Source organism: Nannobrachium achirus (assembly GCF_963921795.1).
Source record: "Nannobrachium achirus genome assembly, chromosome: 15".
Taxonomy (NCBI): Eukaryota; Metazoa; Chordata; class Actinopteri; order Myctophiformes; family Myctophidae; genus Nannobrachium; species Nannobrachium achirus.
The window spans coordinates 40,949,823-40,973,316 of NC_137822.1; the positions used below are offsets into that span (position 1 = coordinate 40,949,823).

The window sequence follows — 23,494 nt, forward strand, 5'->3', positions numbered from 1 at the left end:
CATGCATAGACATCAAAGGGGGCTTGAGCCCCTGCCCTTTTACCCGTCTATTAAAAAGTGCCCTCTCCAGACCATGAATGCAGTTTTCACTATGGTGAAAGAATTGCAAATGCCGTCTTTCCATGTCATAGGCCTACCTGAAGGCAGCATCCAAGTGAAGTAGCTTTGTCCAAACTCTCCTGAACTTGAATGCAGCATCTTATGTTGAAAGAGTTGCCCTCTCAGTGTAGAAATCCATGCGGTACGCCACATCTCCAGTATTAGCGATGTAAACAAATATTCGATTATTCGAATATTCGTTTATGAGATCAAAATCGATTTTCAAAATGTAATAATCGATAATCGATAGGGGGATAATATAAGTTGTATAAGTGTTGACTTTACAGAAGGACCTTATATGAGTTATTGTTCTGCAACATTTATGTTTGATAGGAGAATAAAAAAAAGTTTTTCCCCCCCAAAAAAACGATATGTCTATGATGCTGAGCTGTGTGTGTGCTTGTGATGTGTTTGAGCAGGGAGCAGGGGTTTGTGAGGAGGAGGAGGAGGATGTACATGTCCGGAGGTGGCGCCCCCTACCCCACTGGAGGGGAGGAGCTGACAGATGAGGAGAAGGAGGTGATCAACGCCGTCATCACGCGCGCCGCCATGATGGAGGAGGTGGACCAGGAGAGGATAGGGTGAGAGTGACGTTGTGTGTTGTTGTATGTCATAATGGCTTGTAGATCCATCAGCTATTCTCAAATGCCCGAAATGTAGGCCTATAGTGGTTTAAAGTGTATGTTTTGTAATAATAATTAAAATCTAACTAAGCAAAAGTAACTAGTAACTAAAGTTTTCATACATTGTCATGGAGTAAAAGTATAATATGTATTTGCCTCTGAGATGTGGGGGAGTAAAAGTACCCTACTAGTAGGAAGTAGCTTATTGAAACCTGGAAATACTCCTTCCAGTATAGTAAAAAAAAGAAAAGTCGCATTCCTAAGACAATAACTTGATTACAATAAATTTACCCTCATTGATTCCGGATGGGGACAAACATGCATTTGGGTCTCCATCCGAACTGAACTACTCCTTTAAGTGCTAGTCGGATTTCAGACTGAGGCCTCCTGAAGCATGAGAAGCAGTTCACCAGGGACGTGCTGGCCATTGGGAAAAGCGTCTCAACTCCCGAACGGCCGGTTCATTCCCGGCCTGGACATTAGGAAAAAAAATTAAATAAGATGTCGGCCTTCGTTCCATTTTGGGGGCTGGGCGGCCAACAAAGTAACTCATCCAAGTTTCAAATTTGTAAATATTTTCGCAAAGCAAAGCCCTGCTTCATCATACAAGGCCGTCGCACAAAAGTAGTGAAAACAGCAGATCTACAAGCACACAACGCCTCGCATTGCGAGGCGTTGTGTGCTTGTAGATCGGCTATTTTCACTAGTTTAAATAATTTTTAAAATGATAAATACAAAACAAACGTTTTTTGATATACAAGGTTTCCACCGGACAACAACAAAATATAATTCATGTACAGTAATTGGCCCACTGGCTTGTCACTTGTCATGATCTGAAATGGCAAATCTTTGAGTAGCAGCATCTCTCTCTATAGCGCGCAATGAGGGCCTCTCCAACTCTTTTTCCCGGGCTGAATCAGGGGCCCAGCACGTCCCTGCAGTTCACTCAGTGGAGTGGGCTGTACTCAGGCTGCTTATGTACAGTACTTAGTAGTAAATATACTGGGTTACTTTACGCCAGTGGAAACAGCTAGGTGTTGTTCCACTAACGCTGCATGGCAGTGTTGTTGACATGGACGTGGGAGTGTTCAGTGTTGCATTAGTCCGGGGTCGCGCGCCCCCCGCCACCCCATATCCTTTCTGAGCAGGGTTCTCGCCTCGCACGCAAACGGACATGCATTGATCCCAAAACCCCCCAAGTTCACACCTCGCCACCGCTTTACTGTCACAACAGGGTGTTTTGACAAATAAACAAGCCTTTAGGCATTTCAATAGACCTGTAGTAGGTGTTGAGCGTAGGTGTTAAGCGACTAGATAAGCGAACGCCCAAACATTGAATCACCAATGCACCACTGGGTTGTGTTGTTGTGTAGAGCATGGGTCTTCAACAGGGGGTCCGGGACCCCTAGGGGGTCCTCAGAGTTACTACAGGGGGTCCTCCAAATCTTTGGGTGATAGAAAGTTTTTTTTAACCACTTTTTTATATTAACCACTTGAACCCTAGCGTTTATATTCGGAGAACTTTAGCCAAAAATAGCCAATCTACAAGCTCACAACGCCTCGCAATAGATCGGCTATTTTCGGCAAAGAGGTTTTGTAGTGGAGAAAAAGAGCAGACCAAGTACAGAGTGAAAGGTCAACTTTATTAAGTATTTACGGTTCAAGTGGTTTAAATAACTGAAAACACAAATTGACATGAATCCAAAATACACTGATGATTGTGCTGTCAAACGATGAAACCATATGGAATCTACAAAAAGGTTGTGGGGGTCCCTGCTTCGTCTCTCTCTCAACTAAGGGGTCCTTGGCATGAAAACGTTGAAGACCCCTGGTGTAGAGTGTTGTTGACATGGAGGTGTGTGTGTTGTTGTTGTTGTGCAGGCGTCTGGCGTCTCGCCTGGACAGCATGAAGCAGACAGCGTGTGGAGACGGACAGGACCACTGCCTGCTGTGTGGACAGGCCTTCGGCGCACACGGCCTCCTCACCGTGCTCTGTGCCAAATGCAACAAGGTCAGCTTGTCTCATCAATTATGTCCAAAATAATTGTTTACTTTCCAGGATTCAGACATTACAAAAAATACCAGATGGAAGCTGATTTTGATGCTTTTGTGTAACGCTTTAGTATGATCAAGTATAGACCAGGGCGTTAATTTATTTGACTGTGTACCAAAATAAACAGTGAAAATGCCACATACAGCCAGATGGCAGTGTGTTTCTGCAGTTAAACACCACCACACTACTCCAGATGCTGATGATAACTGGGAAATTGGGGTAAAAATGTATATATTGTTTTATTATGTAAACAAAGGGCAAAGTTACATACTACCCTAACTCTGGTCAGGCGGCTGGCTTAAAGACTAGACCAGGATTTCTTTATCCCTACGAGGGCTTAACTTCAGTCAAAAGCGAAACTACTTAGCTACTCACCTGACCAAAGTCTATTCTACGGCGGTGGGAAAGATCTCAGCACCCCACCCACTCTGTAAAATTCATTATTTTTGTCATGAAATAAAATGCACCCAGTGCCACCCACCTCGAGCCAGGAGCGAGCCACCGCAGGCGCAGACACAACCCGGAAATAAGCGGCAGAGTGGCTGGGGTGCTGAGAGGTTTCCCACCCCAAAGAATAGACTTTCAACGAGTCAAAACTACCTTTGGTTAGATGAGTAGTGTAGTAGTTTAGTTTGTTTTGACTGAAGTTTAGCCCTCGTAGGGGCTGAGAAATCCTGGTCTAGTCTTTTAGCGAGCAGTCTGTCAAAGCAGTGCAGCTGATGCTCTGGACCAGCTAATACTACCCTATGACTTTACTGGTGGTGAGCTGTGTTGTGTGTATTGGTGCTGCTGCAAGTAGCAGTATAATAATTGTTTTAAAGTGAGTATCTCTTTAACTATGTGTGTGATGCTTGTCTCCAGCACATGTGCAGTAAGTGTGGCATCCAGAACAACAGTCGGTCCTGTCCTGTGTGGCTCTGTAGGATCTGCAGTGAACACCAAGAGGTACGTGAGACTTTCCTGTGACACGGTGACACAATCCTGTCACTTCCACTCACCCACTTGAATGTTCATGTGCTGTTTTTTTTTTTACTTTCATCGTTCTCAGCCTGTGGGTCGGGACTCAGGAACCCCCAGGTGGGGTCCCCAAATTACAGATGAATAACTTAATGCACAACATTCTCACTCAACAGTAAACAAACCAACATAAAGTTTAAGAGTATAGAGGGTATCTGCACATTTCAAAAGTGACAATCTAAGGACTTTTTAATACCTCAGTCTAAAATGTCAAATTAAACATTGGCCAAATTGTACAATTTTAGAGGCATAATTGTGAAAATAGCAGATCTACATTCTCACAACGCCTCTTGTTGCAAGGTGTTGTGAGCATGTAGATCTGCTATTTTCACAGCAGAATGTACAAACACAAATTTACAAAATATAACTCTTGGTGAGGGTGGGGGGTTCCCCCATTTTAAAATGTGGCAGTTGGGAACCACTGCATCAGATTACATTTCATTGTACAGGTGGCCATATTAGTTCACTTCAAACAATAGGAGTCCACTTGTAAGAATGTGTTATAGATGGTGATGGTGTTTGTTTTGATCAGTTTTATGTGATGTGATGTTATTTCGTTTCATCAACAAATAGTTTCCACGCAGGTTTAGCTGCTAAATTGAATTCAGATGTCACTAGTGGACACACCAATCAGGCTTAATTCTGCTGATCCAGAGTGATTCAGAGCAACGTGCTGTGTGTTGATTTAATTTGATTTGATCACAACCGACATACATAGAAGGTTAAAACGGTAATGAGGATAAAGAAACCACAGTAGACTTAGACTTATTTACAAAACAAAACACAAGTGACACTGAGAGAATACACGTTTAAAAAAGAGGCTAACACAATTTACACCAAATACTTTCAAAATAGAATACACGTTCCTTGCATTCGTTGTTCAAACAATAGGCTAAAAACTAAATACATTAGGACTGGGTCACTCTGATATAAATAGCCAAGATTTTTGCCTACCTTTAAAAAAGTAATCAGTGTTCAGGGTGTTGTCATGTTGTACAGCATAGCTTGGCTCCCTGGTCAAATATATAAACACTACGTCTTATTTTTAATGCATTTATTTGTGAAATACTTGGAATTTTAACTTGAAAGTGTTGGAATTTTCTTCATTGATGAAAAGATATGAATTCTTTATGTAGGAAATGGAGAAAAGGGAATATATACTCGTAACCTACTGTTGGTGAAACAGTGCCATAGCTTATGAAATGAGTGTTTGTTGGCCATTGATATTGATGTTGTACACTGTGTAAGGTGAGCTCACCATACCTTGACTTTTTGCTGAACTGACGCCCCCTGTTGTTCAGATGCTGAAGCGCTCAGGAGCCTGGTTCTTTAACTCGGTGTCGCCCCCTGTTGTTCAGACGCTGAAGCGCTCAGGAGCCTGGTTCTTTAACTCAGTGTCGCCCTCTGTTGTTCAGATGCTGAAGCGATCAGGAGCCTGGTTCTTTAAGGGGCAGAAGCAGGGGTTCCTGCTGCCCCCCCTCCTCCCACTGTCCAGACCCAGACACACTGACCCCCACCCCACCAACACCCAGGGACCACTGGACACAGGTACGTCATTCACAATTATTATTTTTTAATGTATTTATTTATGTAAATTATTAGACCTTTTTTCATTGTATTTATGAAATGCTTCTGAAAAAAGTTATGAATTATTTGCTTGAATACTATGGAGGCATACAGTATATACTGTAGCCTATTTTTCCTTTTATGTACGAAACGGAAAAATAGAGATATTTACTCGTAACCCTTAAAAACGCATGCACAGACCAGTGTGTTTTGTCCGAAAGATGTACGAATACCTTTTTCTGCTGACAAAAACGAAATAAAAACTAAGCTATGACGACTATGACTAAATATATTACAATTTCGCAAACAAAATTCGAATCACTCTAAACTCTAAACTCTAAAATGTTAGGGAGGGACTAGTGGAGAAAAGACAAGTAATTTTATGTTTGCTTGCGCTCTGGCGTTGCGCTTTGAAAATGACTGATATGATCAACATATATGTGGCATATATAAAAAATACTTTATATGTTCATTCATACATTTTGGGACCTCCCTGAAATGAATGTTTCTAGGGTAGGGATGGGACGATAATCGATATTATCGTTTATCATTATAAAAACCACTCACGATAATCGTATTGTGATATTGTCCTCCATCATGCACTGGGATCAATTCACCTTTTATTTGCCGAGCTGCATATCCGGTACCACATAAACCCTCTATAATTGGTAAAAGGTACTTAATAATATAGGTACTTGATAGTACTTTTGTTCACTCTCTATCAAATGTCTTTGCCAAAAAATAGCCGATCGACAAGCTCACAACGCGTCACGCTGTGATGCGTTGTGAGCTTGTAGATCGTCTATTTTTTGGCAAATATTCCGCCCCAGGAAAATGGATTTTGATTATTGCGAAAATATCGTAAATCAAGATTTCTTTTTGTGATATGTCATTTTCATATCATCCGGTCCCTAATATGTCCATACATTTTGGGACCTCCCTGAAATGAATGTTTCTAGGGTGGTGTGTCTGTGCATGTGTCTCCTACACAGACGCCAGCACGGTGCCACAGCAGCAGCAGCGCTCCTGTGAGTCCCAGGGGACCTCGGCAGTGGCCCGCAGTGACCGTCAGGCCAGTCCCCCGGCTGTAAGGGACACACAGGCTTCAGGGCTGGCCTCCACATCACCCACACGGACCACACAGGACACTGAGGACACCGCCTCAGGCTGCACGGCTCCCCTAAAGAGTACGTTCTTCAGACCGTAGCGATTGCCCTATAGCAGGGGTGCCCACACTTTTTTGACGTGAGATCTACTTTTAAAATGACTAGCTCAACATGATCTACCCATCCAAAATGTTTTAGCTGAGGGCCTGAGCTCTGGAATAGCAGCACTGGCGTTACATTTTAGGGGGAAATAAATGGGAAATACTGGGGAAAATGTCTTCATCCCATTCTGTATGGAAGTGGTAGGTTTTGGGGTTCTTTGTAATGCTACTAACTGTTGAAAAAAGCATTGCATTGGAGGTTTGCCTACTTTAGAAGTCATGAAGGGAGCTGACAGGTCCTTCTTGATGTCATATTGACATATATTTTATATTTTAATTATATATTTTTAGAGGCATGTCATGTGGTCTACCTGCACACACACCCTTGGTGATCTACTGGTAGATCATGATCTACCTTTTGGGCACCCCTGCCCTATAGCCTTGACAACCCTGCAGGATTATGGAAAGGCTAAGATGTAATTTAGATAGCATGTTTATGTAGGCACTAAGCAGATGCCAGGTTCATGTGTTGCCCTGCTGGCATCCTATAGTTTGTATAGTTTCAATGTAGATATGATAAATGATTTAAAATGACACTGTATAGATTGATGATAGGTTCTTGGTTTACCTGTGATTCTAGATAACTGAGGCACTACACTGCCTGCATACATCTGCATTTGATAGATTTTTGAGCGGTGCAAACCGCTCCTAAGTGGCTGTGCGCGTGTCCTTAGCCTTTTTCCTCAGCGTTTTGCCATAGTAAAATGTGTGTGCGTAGCATCATGTTTGTCTAGTGATGTCATATGTCGTATGTCTGTAGCCTTTTTCCTCAGCGTTTTGCCATAGCAAAATGTGTGTGTAGCATAGCCTGTACATCCTAGACTTAAATCCTAGTCTGAAGATGTTATGCAAGCACGACCACCGCTCACTTCACATTGGGTGTGATTTTTTACCTTGTGTTTCCCTTATACTGTAAGTCGCTCTGGATTAAGAGCGTCTGCTAAAATGCCTGAATTGTAAATAGTTAACCCCACAGCCAGGCAAGTGTACCCATACAGTACATCAATGGGGGCTTGAGCCCCTGCCCTTTTATCCATCTGTAAAAAGTGCCCTCTCCAGACCATGAATGCAGTTTTCACTATGGTGAAAGAAATGCAAATGCCCTCAGTGCACCTGCTTCAATAATGTTCGAAGAGGGTGCTCGTTCCATGCCATGCCTGAAGGCAGCATTCAAGATCGCCTTGTCCAAAACCTCCTTAATTTGAATGCAGCATCTCATGTAGAAAGAATCACCCCCTCTGTTTAGAAATCCATGCCGTTACGCCACATCTCCAGTATCCACTTGATTATGCTTGGTTCAGTGCGGTGTCAAGCACCGAAAATAGCCGACCTCCAAGCTCACAACGCATCGCAGCTTTCGATATTTTCACCAAATGGCCCTTTTAGAAATGTCAGCCCCTGCCTCTCCTAACATTCTCTGCACGTCCCTGCCCACAGCTGCTGCTCTTCCTGGCGTACAGAGCAGATACCCACACAGGGAAGAGACAGCGCCTCCCACAGTCGGGGAAGAGAAAAGACAACCCCTGCTGGGCTCTGTTTCCACTCCGGCGGTCCATCCCGTGCGCTCCAACATACCGGCTCCAGCTGGTTTAGAGCCCCGTGTTCAGCCTCCTCCCTCCAACACCACCACAGCGCCCCCTGCAGACGAGGAGGACGACACCAACTACGACTCCGATGATTCCAGTAAGATTCACCATTACTCCGTTGATTCTCAACCTTTTCAGGACGCAACATCGCCAAAATAATTATACTGGGCCTTCTAAATCGACCCCCATATTGATATGTATTTGGCCACGGACCCCCCATCTGAAAATGTTGTGTGCTAGGGACCCTCAGAAGAGAAGTAAAAGTGGGTGGGTAGCGCTGTCGCCTAAGGTCCTGGGTTTGATTTCCGCGGGGTGTGCCCGGGTAGCTCAGTCGGTAGAGCTCTCGCCTTTGTACCGCAAGGTCATGGGTTCGATTCCGGGCACCGCCAACTCAGCGTATGAGTAGCACGGCTTGGCAAGTCGTGCGGCAAGTACTGGGAGCTGATGGTAGGTGTGGCGCTCCACCTCAGCAGTCCATCTCCCAGGGGTCTAGCGCATTGTAACGGGGACAGACTCCCGCGTGTTACCGGCTGATACCGACAATAAGCCACTCCCGACCTACTTGGGACGCTGGGGGGCGTGTTTCCTCCTCCGTGTCATCAGCGCCCACAGCCCCACACCCTAGTTGGGGTTGGCGAAAGGGCCTTTCTGTGTGGAGTTTCTGTGTGCATGTTCTCCCTGTGTCTCCAAGGGTAGGTACCCTCACAAAAACATGCAGTAATCCTGGTTTCTATACTGCCTCCCCCTGGCCAGCCGGGGAGCAGAGCCCAGGATTACAGCTGAGGCAATTGGCACTGGGTGAAGAAATGGGTTACAAAATCGAGGGATGAAAAATATTTTTAAAAAAAAGAAGAGAAAAAAAGAAGAAAAGTAAAAGGTGCGTTCAAACCTGAAGCTATTTTTTTTTTCTAGTCGCTTCTATGGCTTCACTTTGGTCCGTGTTGATAAAAAAAAAAAAAAGAAAAAAAGTGTGATTTTCCCTGCTGGGAGGAGAAGATACCGAAGCGACCGCTCCGTTCGGATCGTTTGCGCCGTGCCCGGTCGTGCATTAATCGAATAAATATTCAACATTTTTCACAAATGTAAAAAATAGCACATGTACAAGCTCTGTGAGCTTGTAGATCTGCGTTTTTTGAGAACCACTGTTCTAAATTAAATTATACTGATAGTTTCCTGGTTTTAATGGGTAAAACCTGGATTAAAACTGGTTTGGGCAGGTCATATACTGTAGGCGAAAAGAGTTAAAGAAATGTACGTTTTTTTTTTGCTGGGACTTTAAGTAATTCATAGCATCTGCAGGGTGTTGAATAGCATATTTTTGGACCATAATACTCTTGGGTTCCATTGATTTGGTTATTCTTCAGTTGTGTGTGTATATGTTATTGATTCGGGTCAAGAATAAACAAGGTTCTTTGGCCAGTGTGCTCGGAGCAGCAAAAGGTAATTTCCCCCTGGACTTGTGAACATATCAGTCAATGTTTATGATTCCACACGGGTCGGAGACCTGATTTCCCAACAAGGTTTCAGGGGTGTCGCACCAAATTCTGGTCCCTGGGTACAAGGATTGAATCACATTTTGTGCTTTAACTATTGAAAAATAGCAGATATACAAGCTCACAGCGCGGCACTGAGTGCCGCGCTGCGAGCTTGTAGATCTGCTATTTTTGAAAAATCCTGAAAATATTGAATATTTCAAATCCTTCTAAGGTTTCTTTTTTTTTTAAACCTATGTTTCTATTATGTCAGTGGTGCTCAAACATTTTCATGTGAAGGACCCCCAAAATGACATTTATTTGGCCATGGACCCCATCTCAAAATATTTAGTTCCAGGGACCCCCCCAGAAGCAACATTTGAGTTACAAATGTTCGCTTAAAAAATACATATATTCAAAGATTTGCACACATTTTCAAGATGTTTTCAAAAATAGCAGATCTACAAGCTCGCAGCGCGGCACTGAGTGCCGCGCCGAGCTTGGTTATCTGCTGTTTTACAATGGCTAAAGTATAAAATAATTAAGGCCCCTCCACCTTGGGCCCTGGTAACTCAGTCCCCCCCCCCCCCTCCCCTTGTGACGCCCCTGCACACGGAGACTTGGTTCCACAAAATATATAAACAATTCATGTCCATAATAAGACCTCTGTTCCTCATTTGTCTTTTGTGCTTTACTTTTCATTTTGCAGCCAGTCTGGGCTCTCTGGAGTTCAGTCTGCTTTATGAACAAGAGAAGAACGCCCTGCACTGCTGTATTATCAAAGCCAAGGTAACACACACACACACACACACACACACACACACACACACACACACACACACACACACACACACACACACACACACACACACACACACACACACACACACACACACACACACACACACACACACTCACATTGTGCTCCTTTGTGAACGTTTCAGAGCCTGAAGCCAATGGACTCCAATGGACTGGCTGATCCTTATGTGAAGTTACACCTCCTACCTGGAGCCAGTAAGGTATGGTCACATCACATCCACTCCTTTTCACCACCTTCTCTCCCCCAGTGTAGTGTAGTCCTTATGCCAGTTTCTGTGTTGTCACTGCTGTTGTAACCAGCTCGAGTGGGACTTAGAGCCTTTGCCATAGCTGAATGGTTAGAGATCCCGCCTGGGGAATCAGAGCCCCTGGTTATCCCAGGTTCGATACCAGGTCGGGCCGGCAATGTCGATGTGTGTCCCTAAGCAAGACTCTTAAACCCAATATGCTCACACGCCCCTTGTGGGCAGCGAATCAGCTGGGTTGGGCTGAAAATACTGAATTTTGGCGGGAGGAGTAGGTACTGTATACACAGATAACAACGTCCTTCTCTCAGCGTGCGCGCTGCACATACGTACTGTATGTCAGCATCAGTGTTAATTCTGACAATATAACAAATAATACCTACGAAAGTGGCAAACATTGTGAAAACAGGTGATCTACAAGTTCACAACTTTTACTTAAGTTGTGAGCTTGTAGATCACCTGTTTTCAAAATATTAGATCAGCTATTTTCACAATTCATCTGTGGAAACCGAGTCAAACTAAATGTAACGCCTCAACTCCTACAAGTGCTTGTCAGGGTGGGGGCGTCCCCCAGTTCAAATAGATTAATTTGGGGGTCCTGGCCTGAAAAGGTTGGGAACCAAATCAACCAGTGGCTTAAGTGTCAGTGGTGCGAGTATCTTTGATTGCTTTAATCTGAGGTCCGTAACATGAAAATGTTTTTTTTTTTTTGGGGGGGGGGGGTCTGCTGTCTGCAGCAGCATCAAGGACCCCTCCTGGAGGCTCCTCACGTACGTGGTGACATCGTCTGGTGTCCTCGGCGAGGCCAGTGTGTCATCGCTGTGACATTGTGGACACGGTGGCGTGGTGACATTGTCTGGTGTCCTCGGCGAGGGCAGTATGTCATCGCTGTGACATTGTGGACACGGTGGCGTGGTGACATTGTCTGGTGTCCTCGGCGAGGGCAGTATGTCATCGCTGTGACATTGTGGACACGGTGGCGTGGTGACATTGTCTGGTGTCCTCAGCGAGGGCAGTATGTCATCGCTGTGACATTGTGGACACGGTGGCGTGGTGACATTGTCTGGTGTCCTCGGCGAGGGCAGTATGTCATCGCTGTGACAGCTGGACGTTCCCTCAACCTTGAGGCTGACCGTGAGGAGCTTCCAGAGGATGGAGATGAAAATGAACCTGGACTGTGCAGAGATGGCCCTCACCTCCACGTTTTTCATGAAGATAATTCAGCTTGTCCAGGAAATACATTCGTGACTTTAAGCAATGGACGGCAGACGGTAACCGGAAATGATCAGCGTCATTGCTCAATGTATATATCTGCCGCCGTCTCAGCCGTCTCTACAACACCAGAAGCTCCCTTTCCACGTTGTGGCGACAACGTCTGCTGCATAGACGCATTGCCATGGGAACTAAAGAGTTCAGTAAAAGGGGTGGGACCCCGTCGCCGACGGCTGTTTGCTTAACGATTTGGACCGCTACGGCGATGGCGTCATAGCAGCCGTACTCCGCCTGGCGTTGCCGTCCTGAAAATCGTTGAGCTTAAAGTCGCTGCTATCTCCTATGACCTCAGATGGACAGAAGACCTGAAAAATCCTAATGGTTTTCTGAATTAAACGTATGTTTCTTATCTGTGGTGCTAAAAGATTTTAATGTCAAGGACCCCTAGAATTATAGGTATTTGACAGCGGACCCCCAATCTCAAAATATTTTGTTCCAGGGACCCCCCAGAAGCAAAGATTTGAGTTAAAGATGTTCGCTTTGAAATGAAATGGGACAGAGCTGTGACGCCAAATATGCTTAAATATTTGTGCTCTTTATGTTATGCTCAATGAATTATTTATTTTATCCAAGAGTTGTCTGACTGAAATGGCCCTTGGCACTTCCGAGGGGAACAAGTAAGGAAATATATGGGCTAGGCTTTAAATGGTTAACCTGTCCCATTCCCCTGGGTTGCATGTGGGAAATGTCTCATCTAGACGGGCTGTTTTCGGGATGCGACAATGTCTTATACGACAGAGTACAAATCAAATCAGGCTTTGGCCAATGGACTGAGAGAGACTAGACTTTAATGTGTCCAGAGTGGCTCTCCGACGCTTCCAGACGTTAAATCAAACCCAGAGTGATTTGTGTGATGGATTCTTCTCCATTGATTCACCTCACAACATCTCAACATCTCATTAGGAGCAGGCAGTGGTGCGTGATGACCATGACCCAACAGCTGGCTGGGCTCTCTCTCTTTCTCTCTCTCTCTCTCTCTGTCGTACCCACTGTACCTATCTCCAATAAAGGCTCAGAAATCTCATTCTTTTTTTTACTGGTAATGTATTGTTATTGATTCTGCTCTGTCCTCTTTGCCTTTTCAGTCACTAACACATTCTGATATGTTCTGACCAGTCAGATTAATGTTGTAAGAAGAGAAATATATCTTTAAAATTGGAGTGCCGAGCTATGAGCTTGTAGATCTACTATTTTTTGAAAAATAGTGAGAATTTTTGCAAATCTTTGAATACATATGATTTTAAAAGCTTTTTTTTTAACTCATATCTTTGCTTCTGAGGTCTCTGGAAAAATGTATTTTGAGATAGGGTTCGGGGTCAAATATCATTTTGCAGGTCCTTGAAAAGTTAGAGAACCACTGATCATAGAAAGGATTCAGAAGACATTTTGGGGAATCATTCTCAGGTGGGTCAAGACTTGTTTTTTTTTTGTTTGTTTGTTGTTTTCTCAGGCCAACAAGCTCCGCACCAAGACCCTGAAGACCACCCTGAACCCTGTGTGGAACGAGACCCTGATCTACTACGGCATCACTGATGATGAGATGACCCGCAAGAGCCTGCGGTAAGAGCATGTTTTACATCACTGATGATGAGATGACACGGTAAGAGCATGTTTTACATCACTGATGAGGAGATGACGCGGTAAGAGCATGTTTTATATCACTGATGATGAGATGACACGGTAAGAGCATGTTTTATATCACTGATGATGAGATGACACGGTAAGAGCATGTTTTACATCACTGATGATGAGATGACACGGTAAGAGCATGTTTTGTATCACTGATGATGAGATGACACGGTAAGAGCATGTTTTATATCACTGATGAGGAGATGACGCGGTAAGAGCATGTTTTATATCACTGATGATGAGATGACACGGTAAGAGCATGTTTTATATCACTGATGAGGAGATGACGCGGTAAGAGCATGTTTTATATCACTGATGATGAGATGACACGGTAAGAGCATGTTTTATATCACTGATGAGATGACACGGTAAGAGCATGTTTTATATCACTGATGAGGAGATGACACGGTAAGAGCATGTTTTATATCACTGATGAGGAGATGACACGGTAAGAGCTTGCGGTAAGAGCATGTTTTATATCACTGATGATGAGATGACACGGTAAGAGCATGTTTTGTATCACTGATGATGAGATGACACGGTAAGAGCATGTTTTATATCACTGATGAGGAGATGACACGGTAAGAGCATGTTTTATATCACTGATGAGATGACACGGTAAGAGCATGTTTTACATCACTGATGAGGAGATGACACGGTAAGAGCATGTTTTATATCACTGATGAGATGACACGGTAAGAGCATGTTTTACATCACTGATGAGGAGATGACGCGGTAAGAGCATGTTTTATATCACTGATGATGAGATGACACGGTAAGAGCATGTTTTATATCACTGATGATGAGATGACACGGTAAGAGCATGTTTTATATCACTGATGAGATGACACGGTAAGAGCATGTTTTACATCACTGATGAGGAGATGACACGGTAAGAGCATGTTTTATATCACTGATGAGATGACACGGTAAGAGCATGTTTTACATCACTGATGAGGAGATGACACGGTAAGAGCATGTTTTATATCACTGATGAGGAGATGACACGGTAAGAGCATGTTTTATATCACTGATGAGGAGATGACACGGTAAGAGCTTGCGGTAAGAGCATGTTTTATATCACTGATGATGAGATGACACGGTAAGAGCATGTTTTGTATCACTGATGATGAGATGACACGGTAAGAGCATGTTTTACATCACTGATGATGAGATGACACGGTAAGAGCATGTTTTACATCACTGATGATGAGATGACACGGTAAGAGTCTACGGTAAGAGCATGTTTTACATCACTGATGATGAGATGACCCGCAAGAGCCTACGGTAAGAGCATGTTTTACATCACTGATGATGAGATGACACGAAAGAGCCTGCGATAAGAGCTTTTTTATGGGTCCCTTTACATTTTCATTTAAAATACGATTTTGAAGTAATTTCATAAATAAATAAAAAGAAAAATCAAAGAAATTCCATAAATTAGATAATAAATGTTTAAGAAGTAGCGAAAATAGCCGATCTACAAGCTCACAACGCTGCGCCAAGCAGAATATGTGTTCTCTGTATGTCAGCACCAGTGGGCAGGTTACAGTGTATTAAGTCAGTTATTCTCAAACCTTTTTTGCGTCAATGCCCCCTAAAGTGCGTTTTCAGAGAGGTTCACTATAAGCTGTGTCTCTCCCCTCATGCAGGCTGTCAGTGAGCGATGAGGATAAGTTTGGTCATAATGAGTTCATCGGGGAGACGCGCGTGGCCCTGAAGAAGCTCACCTTCAACCAGAAGAAACACTTCAACGTGTGTCTGGAGAGAGTCATCCCGGTGAGTCTTAACTCTTAAGGCACTGTTAATAAGCTCATACAGACACTGTACTGCTGCCTGCTATTGTTAATGTATAGGCTCATACAGGGCTTTATTAGTGTTGTGTTGGGCTACTTTACTACTGGGGTTTTGTTTGAACGCTATACGGCAATGGTTCTCAGACTTAACCATCTCAAGGACGCCTCAAATTGATATGTCAGAAATGAAAAAATGCCTCTGGTGATACATATTGGTCCCTGATTGGCCCTTCACTAATTCGGAGGGAGTGAAATCCAATCACAACTGAGCTGTGCCAGACCAAATCTGCAGAGGGCAATTTTTTTATGTATTTCTTTTGCAATGGCAGATTTGTCTGATTTCCAGGCTAGCTTTTTCAGGACGGTTTTGAAAGAAACCAGTAATTCACATCTTTTAAATCTTGTTTTTTTTTCTCTGTCTCTCTCTCTCTCTCTCTCTCTCTCTCTCTCTCTCTCTCTCTCTCTCTCTCTCTCTCTCTCTCTCTCTCTCTCAGGTAAAGAAGGCAACTGTGGGTGGGGTGGCGCGGGGCATGGCGCTCTACGAGGATGATGTAAGTCCATTATTATTATCATTATTATTATTATTATTATATTATTATTATTCCATTATCATATCTGCCATGTGCAACTTCAAAGCCAACAAGCCAAACAGAAATGTAATTGTCAACGAGAAAAACACAATTAAATCGTTACTCGCAATTATTTGAGTGACAATTAATGGTCGTGTAAAATGTAATAGTCGTGCGTGACAGTCCTATGTGTTACATAACCTTTGACATAGACGTGTAGCTACAGTATATGATCCTGCATTAGTTACAAGGTAATCCTTGTAGAGTACTAGTGATGCATGTCAGCACATCACTACTGCTAATGTAAATCTGCACTTCAACATGAATCGTGCGTGCGTGCATGTGTGTGTGCGCGTGCGCGTATGTGCATGAGTGAGTGTGCGAGAGTGTACAACATACTGTATGTGACGTCACTTCCACTATATTCTCTGCAGTAGTGTTGGATTAAATATTATATATTAGTGCCATGACACTCATGCTTCATATGGTTGATGGTTAGGGCTGTCACGATTATGACATTTTACATGACGATTAATTGTCACTCAAATAATTGCGATTAACGATTTAATTGTGTTTTTGTCGTTGACAATTACATTTCTGTTTGGCTTGTAGGCTTTGAAGTTGCACATGGCAGATATGACACATCTATCTATAAATGCGACAAATCTCTGCGTGTATGTATCTCTGCGTGTATGTAACCCGCGTATCTCGAGAACCGTTCGTCCCACCGGCTTCAGATTCGGCACGCGCGTTCCCCGACGCGGCGCGGAGTGCAGTGCCGAGCCTCGACCCGACGCACGGTTTTCCGAAACCGGCGCAAAACGTTCGGAATCTCCTTATGCAGAGCTGATTGTTGACAGGCTGTTCCGGAGGAAATCGGCGCAAGCGCTGACTCATTGTGACATCACTTCATAAAAGGCTCTGACATCACGTACGCCGGCGCGAAACGTTCGGAATCACCATATGCGGAGCTGATTGTTGACATCAGGTGTTTCGGAGGAAACCGGCGCAAGCGCTGACTCATTGTGACATCACTTCATAAAAGGCTCTGACATCACGTACTCCACATGAGTCAACAAAAAAATCTCTGTGAATGTGTATGTATGTATGTAATCCGCGTATCTCGAGAACCCTTCTTCCCACCGGCACGCGCGTTCTCCAGATATGGGCATAAAATGAATGCCCGTATGCGGAGCTGATGTCTGACATCAGAGTTTTCCGCAACCGGTACTGTGTGTGCAGAGATCTCCATATATGGGCATAAGGGGACAAAGGCAAACAGATGGTCAAAACGGGTCCTATGACAACAGGTATATTGGGGTTTGCATTAAAGGGTGGGGACAAAGGCAAACAGATAGATGGTCAAAACGTGTCCTATGACAACAGGTATATTGGGGTTTGCATTAATGGGGTCCGCTCCAAAAAAGATAAAGAAAATAAAAGAGACAAGACAAACATAAGACAAGCAACAAAGCGTGGGACTGGGAGGATGACTTGAATGATGCAGATTTAAGCAGGCTGCGTATTCTGCTTAAAGAAGAAACAAACAAAAAGCGACAGAGATCTCATATATGGGCATAAAATGGACGCATATAAACAGATATCTCCATATGCTTAACACCTTCTAAGCCTGGCCGTACTCCCTCGGACTTCCTACTGGGTCCCATCAGCCACGCCGTCTATTACCGGACTTTTGATATAAATTATAATAAAAAAAAAAAAAACATCGGAAATTCTTCTCTGTGTCTTTTTGGAGCGATCTGAAAGGGTTAATATGCTCTGACAGTCATTTTCTGGTGCTGGGTGTGATACTCCTAATATCCAGCAGGCCACGCCGTTGACTCACATTCTGGATGGATGGCTGGCCAGGAGGAGCCTCATCCTCTCCCCAGTGTTGAAACTCAGCAAGGAGCTCAAACAAGATGGCTGGTCTTTGTCTCTGTTCGTGGATCGCGGTTTCAATCACGTTCGGGCGCCGCTTCTCTATCGCTCCTTTCCCTGCTTCGCCGCACGTAAACGAATGGAATTGATCTCCCCTCCGCCTCGCCAAAGTAAGATCGCCGACCTCTGCAGGATGAATATGTACGCTGTGTCGAGCACTCCAGTACGTGTTGTTATCATGTGGGCTTTGTTTTTTTAAAACATGTTTGTAAATAAATGGCTTATTTCTTCGGCGCTACCTCTGTTCAGAGGGTTCTGCCGCGGCTTGCAACGTGTTAAAGAAGAAACAAACAAAAAGCGACAGAGATCTCATATATGGGCATAAAATGGACGCAGATAAAAAAGATATCTCCATATATGGCATATATGGGCATAAAATGGACGCAGAATCACAAAGATCTCCATATACGGGCATAAAGGGACACAGACAGACAGATACAGAGATCTCCATATATGGGCATAAAATGGATGCAAATAGACAGATATCTCCATATATGGCCATATATGGGCATAAAATGGACCCAGGATTATATCTGCAGTGATCTCCATATATGGACATAAAATGGACGCCGACAGACAGACAGATACAGATATCTCCATATATGGGCATAAATGGACACAGGCAAACAGATGGTCAAGACGGGTCCTATGACAACAGGTATAATGGGGTTTGCATTAAAGGGCGGGGCATTCATTCCCTATTTACATCGTTCCCGAGTTGGCCAGGTCGCCGACTAGACGCTGGGCCGCCCGAAGGAAAAGAAATTACTGACGTATTTGACAACTTTATACTTTTAAAAAGAACATCGATAGTGGAAATTGACGATCTACAAGCTCACAACGTTGTGAGCTTGTAGATCGTCTATTTCCACTATTTTTAGAAAATATTTGAAAATATAGCCTATGAAAAATGTTCAACATGGAAACAATTATGAAGATTATGACAAAATAATTGTCAAATAATTGCGATTAGACGATTATGTAATAATTGTGACAGGTCTTGATGTGTGTGTGTGTGTGTGTGTGTGTGTGTGTGTGTGTGTGTGTGTGTGTGTGTGTGTGTGTGTGTGTGTGTGTGTGTGTGCGCGCGCGTGCGTGCGCGTGTGTGTGTGTGTGTGTGTGTGTGCTTGCAGCTGGACGGCTCTGACACAGAGGACAGGGGGCGTGTCTTGGTGTCTCTGACCTATAGCAGCCAGCAGGGCAGGCTGCTGGTGGGCGTGGTCCGCTGTGCCCACCTGGCTGCCATGGACTCCAACGGCTACTCTGACCCCTTCGTCAAAGTGTACGTCAATCCCTACACATATTAAACTTAAAACATTAAAACCATGCAGTCTTTTTAATTGAATAGGCTCTATGCACAGCAGCCATTTTGGAGAGAAGTTGGATGGTCTTCTCACTTCCTTCAAAGGTGTTACCAATGATATTAATGAAGGCTCTGTTCCATTTCATGTAGCACAGTGGTTCTCAAACCTTTTACGGCTGCATTTGGTTCCATATTTGAACACTCTCAAGAGTAACTAACACCTTCTAAGGGGACATTTGAAACCCCCAAGGAACGATGAGAGTCCCTGGACCACACTTTGAGACCACTGGTGTAGCACAATGTTTCTAGTGAGCCAACATGCACAATATTACAGCACCCTGACTCTGTTTGAGCAGAATGGAGCAGAGCCTTCATTAGTATTATTGGCAACACCTCTGAAGGAAGTGAGAAGACCATCCAACTTCTCTCCAAAATGGCTGCTGTGCATATAGCCTATTCTATTTAGTTTTAGTCATCTGAAAATGTTTAGTTTTAGTCTAGTTTTAGTCAACTAAAATCATATGATATTTAGTATGATAATCTACTGTTGATTTTGTTGAGACAAAGTGTATTGTAGCAGGCCTTGATGGCGTTGTGATGACTGATTTTACACTTGGTTGCATGCTGAATTGAAAATAGCAAATGCAACCAAAGGCAGCTCACAACAGCAGATCTACAAGCTCACAACGTGTCGCACTGCGACATGTTGTGAGCTTGCAGATCTGCCATTTTCAGAGCGTAACCAAACTTCTACTTCTAGTTCTCTTCTCCACTATAGTTTCTCCCTAACATTTTAGACTAGTTTTTATTTGTTGACGAAATTGCATGGCAAAACATGGGTCTTATCTTATCTGATTACTAAGAGTGTAAAAATTGCGCCATTAATTAACATCCAGTATTTTGCACAGTGTAAATGGTGCATTTTATAATGCAGTGTATATTAGCCCAGAGGTTCCCAAACCTTTTTGTCTCAGGGCACCCCATAAATATTTTTTTAATCCGAGGCTAGTGAAAACAGCAGATCTACAAGCACACAACACCTCGCATCGCGAGCCGTTGTGTAGATCGGCTGTTTTCACTAGTTTTGTGTGAAAGTCTTGTATGATGAAGCAGGGCTTTGCTTTACTAAATGACGTACACATTTGAAACTTGGAGATACAAGGTTTCTGCCCGACAGTGACAATATTTTAGTGATTATGTTGCGAGGAAAACGTTGAGATAATAGCCATTTTGGCTAGAACTGAATGAAAATAACTTTGTACTTCAAGTTTAAAATGATACTAAATATTTTTTCAAATGTTCCAAATATTATCAAATTATCTCGCGGCACCCCTGGACTGCCGTCACGGCACCCCAGGGTGCCCCGTCACCCACTTTGAAAACCCCTGTAATAGCCTACTGTATAACGCAGTGTTGTTCTGTCTCTGCATGTTGTATAGATGTGTGTATAATAAGTGTTGTTGTGTCTGTGTGTGTTGTATAGATGTGTGTATAATAAGTGTTGTTGTGTCTGTGTGTGCTGTATAGATGTGTGTATAATAAGTGTTGTTGTGTCTGTGTGTGCTGTATAGATGTGTGTATAATAAGTGTTGTTGTGTCTGTGTGTGCTGTATAGATGTCTGAAGCCAGATATGGGGAAGAAAGCCAAGAACAAGACGCAGATCAAAAAGAAGACTCTCAACCCAGAATACAATGAGGTCAGTTCTTCACAAAGTACTTTAAAATGGCATTTTATGTAGATGAATAATAATTCCACAAAGGTTTTATAAAGTACAGTAAACAAAAGTAATCAGATTGTCAAATAATCAATGCAATATTTCTATTTTATTGTATTTATATATTTTTTGAGGAATGTACTTTTTCCCCCTTATACACTTGGAGGCAGCCGACACATTAGAAAATGCTGCAAACTGCAGGACTGCTGCCTTATAGGAATTACTTGTGGAAATAAGCAACCTTATGCAACAGAGCTGTTCTCGAGTGGAGTGCGACATCTAGTGGCAGAATGTTGTCTACTGCACCTTCTATTATAAATCAATTTGGGCTTTTGCCCACCCATCCTAATGTCACCCGTATTGTGGGGTAGGGTCTCCTATAGGGTAGATACCCTCAAAAAGACATGCAGTAATCCTGGTCTCTATACTGCCTCCCCCTGGCCAGCCGGGGCACCTGATGGAGGGGAAAGGAACTGGTTGGAATAACGTGTTCCTTCCATGCGCTACGTCCAACCAGGGAAATCTCTCCCCTGTCCCCAGGTGAGAAGAAGCGGCTTGGACTCCTCATGCATAGAAGGAAGCGTGAGGTCAGTCCTTTGCTCTCCCCAGGTTGGCAGAGGGAGTGTAGCGCCCAGGATTGATTAGATAATTGGCACTGGGTGAAAAATGGGTTGCAAAATCGCGGGATAAAAATGTAGAAAACAATAATACAATACAACAATAATAATAATAATAATAATAATTTAGATCCCAGTCATTTGATGTATTTTCTGTTAATGTACTTTCTGCAAACACATAAAAAGTGTCCTGCATTTCACCATCCTAGCTATTAGGATCAGTATTGCGTTGCGTTGCTTTGCGTTGCGTTGCGTTGCGTTGCGTTGCGTTGCGTTGCGTTGCGTAGCGTAGCGTAGCGTAGCGTAGTGCTGGAGCTCACGCAGCACACATCACCTGTGGGTTTTGTTTTTAGGAGTTCGGCTATGAAATAAAACACGCTGAACTGGCCAAGAAAACCCTGGACATATCAGTGTGGGACTACGACATGGGCAAATCTAACGATTTTATTGGTGAGTGTCTGTCTGTCTGTCTGTCTGTCTGTCTGTCTGTCTGTCTGTCTGTCTGTCTGTCTGTCTGTCTGTCTGTCTGTCTGTCTGTCCATCCATTCATCCAGTAAACCACTCCACAAAAGTCTTAAAAATGGTAAATGTTTATGTTGGTTGAAGGTTACAATGTAATTTAGATAGCACGTTATTTAGACAGATGCCGGGTTCATGTGTTGACCTGGCATTATGTATAGTTTGTATAGTTTCAATGGTTAGACTGATGCTAGGTTCTTGGTTTACCTGTGTGACCCTATAGCAGATATCCAAGCTCACAGAGAGGCACAGAGTGCCACGCTATGAGCTTATATTATCTGCTATTTTTGAAAAATCTTGAAAATTTGTGCAAATCCTTGAATATAATTTTTTTCAAAGCTAACTCAAATCTCTGCTTCTGGGGGGTCCCCGGAACAACATATTTTGAGATGGGGGGGGTCCGCGGTCAAACACATGTACGGTAATTTTGGGGGTCCTTAAAGGGATCCCTGGCTAATACGACAAATATGCCTTAATACATTATAAATGTCCTCTATAACTACAATGTAAAATTAAAAACACCTTAAATATTTTATTTCTTCTAGAAATAGCTAATCTCTCATTCAATAGGGGAAATGCCTGTCCCAAGTTGATGATGTCATAAATGTCATGTGTGATCTATCCCTATGGAATTTATGGCATACATGTGCAAAAAACACATTTGAAATATTGATTTGATGCTCATATTAACCATTGGAAGTATTACGTTTGTTTTTATTTGCACATGCTTTCCATCAATTCGATAGGGATAGATCACACATGACATTTATGACATCATCAACTTGCGACAGGCATTTCCCCTATTGAGTGAAAGATTAGCTATTTCTAGAGGAAATAAAATATTTAAGGTGTTTTTAATTTTACATTGTAGTTATAGAGGACAATTATAATGTATTAAGGCATATTTGTCGTATTAGCCAGGGATCCTTTTAAGATTGAACCAATGATTTAGAAGAAGGATTTAGAAGACGTTTATTGAATCGGGTCAATATATTTAAAATAAGTAGCAGATCTACAAGCTTGCAGCGCGGCACCACACTGTGAGCTTGTATATCTGCTATTTTTTTAACAAGTAAAGCATAAAATAATGTTTAAAGTGGTTCAAATCTTAAGTGACACAGATGCTTTCCCCGTCTCTGCTAAAAGCCTAAATTGTAAAGTCTATCTTTGTGTGTCAGTGTGTGTATTTGTGTAAGCTGTGTGTATGCTGATCAGTGGTGTTCCTGTGCCCTGTGTGCCCGTCCACATACAGGAGGATGCCAGCTGGGCATCCAGGCCAAAGGGGAATGCCTGAAGCACTGGTACGACTGCCTCAAGAACAAAGACAAGAAGATCGAGCGCTGGCACGTCCTGCTGAACGACAACTCTGTTCAGTTTGACGACTGA

General features: G+C 43.2%; 1 protein-coding gene across 1 annotated transcript; it reads left to right on the top strand.

Annotated features, from left to right (window-relative positions):
• Window positions 1-555: 555 nt before the first annotated feature.
• On the top strand, window positions 556-23,494 carry rph3aa (rabphilin 3A homolog (mouse), a; the record flags this gene model as incomplete). Its single annotated transcript, XM_080743640.1, has 15 exons — window positions 556-680; window positions 2,604-2,733; window positions 3,637-3,720; window positions 5,208-5,340; window positions 6,351-6,545; window positions 8,063-8,308; window positions 10,393-10,472; window positions 10,628-10,702; window positions 13,470-13,579; window positions 15,301-15,427; window positions 15,939-15,995; window positions 19,088-19,236; window positions 20,873-20,954; window positions 21,943-22,039; window positions 23,361-23,494. 15 exons carry the CDS (start codon window positions 556-558, stop codon window positions 23,492-23,494), a joined length of 1,824 nt encoding a protein of 607 aa, XP_080599766.1.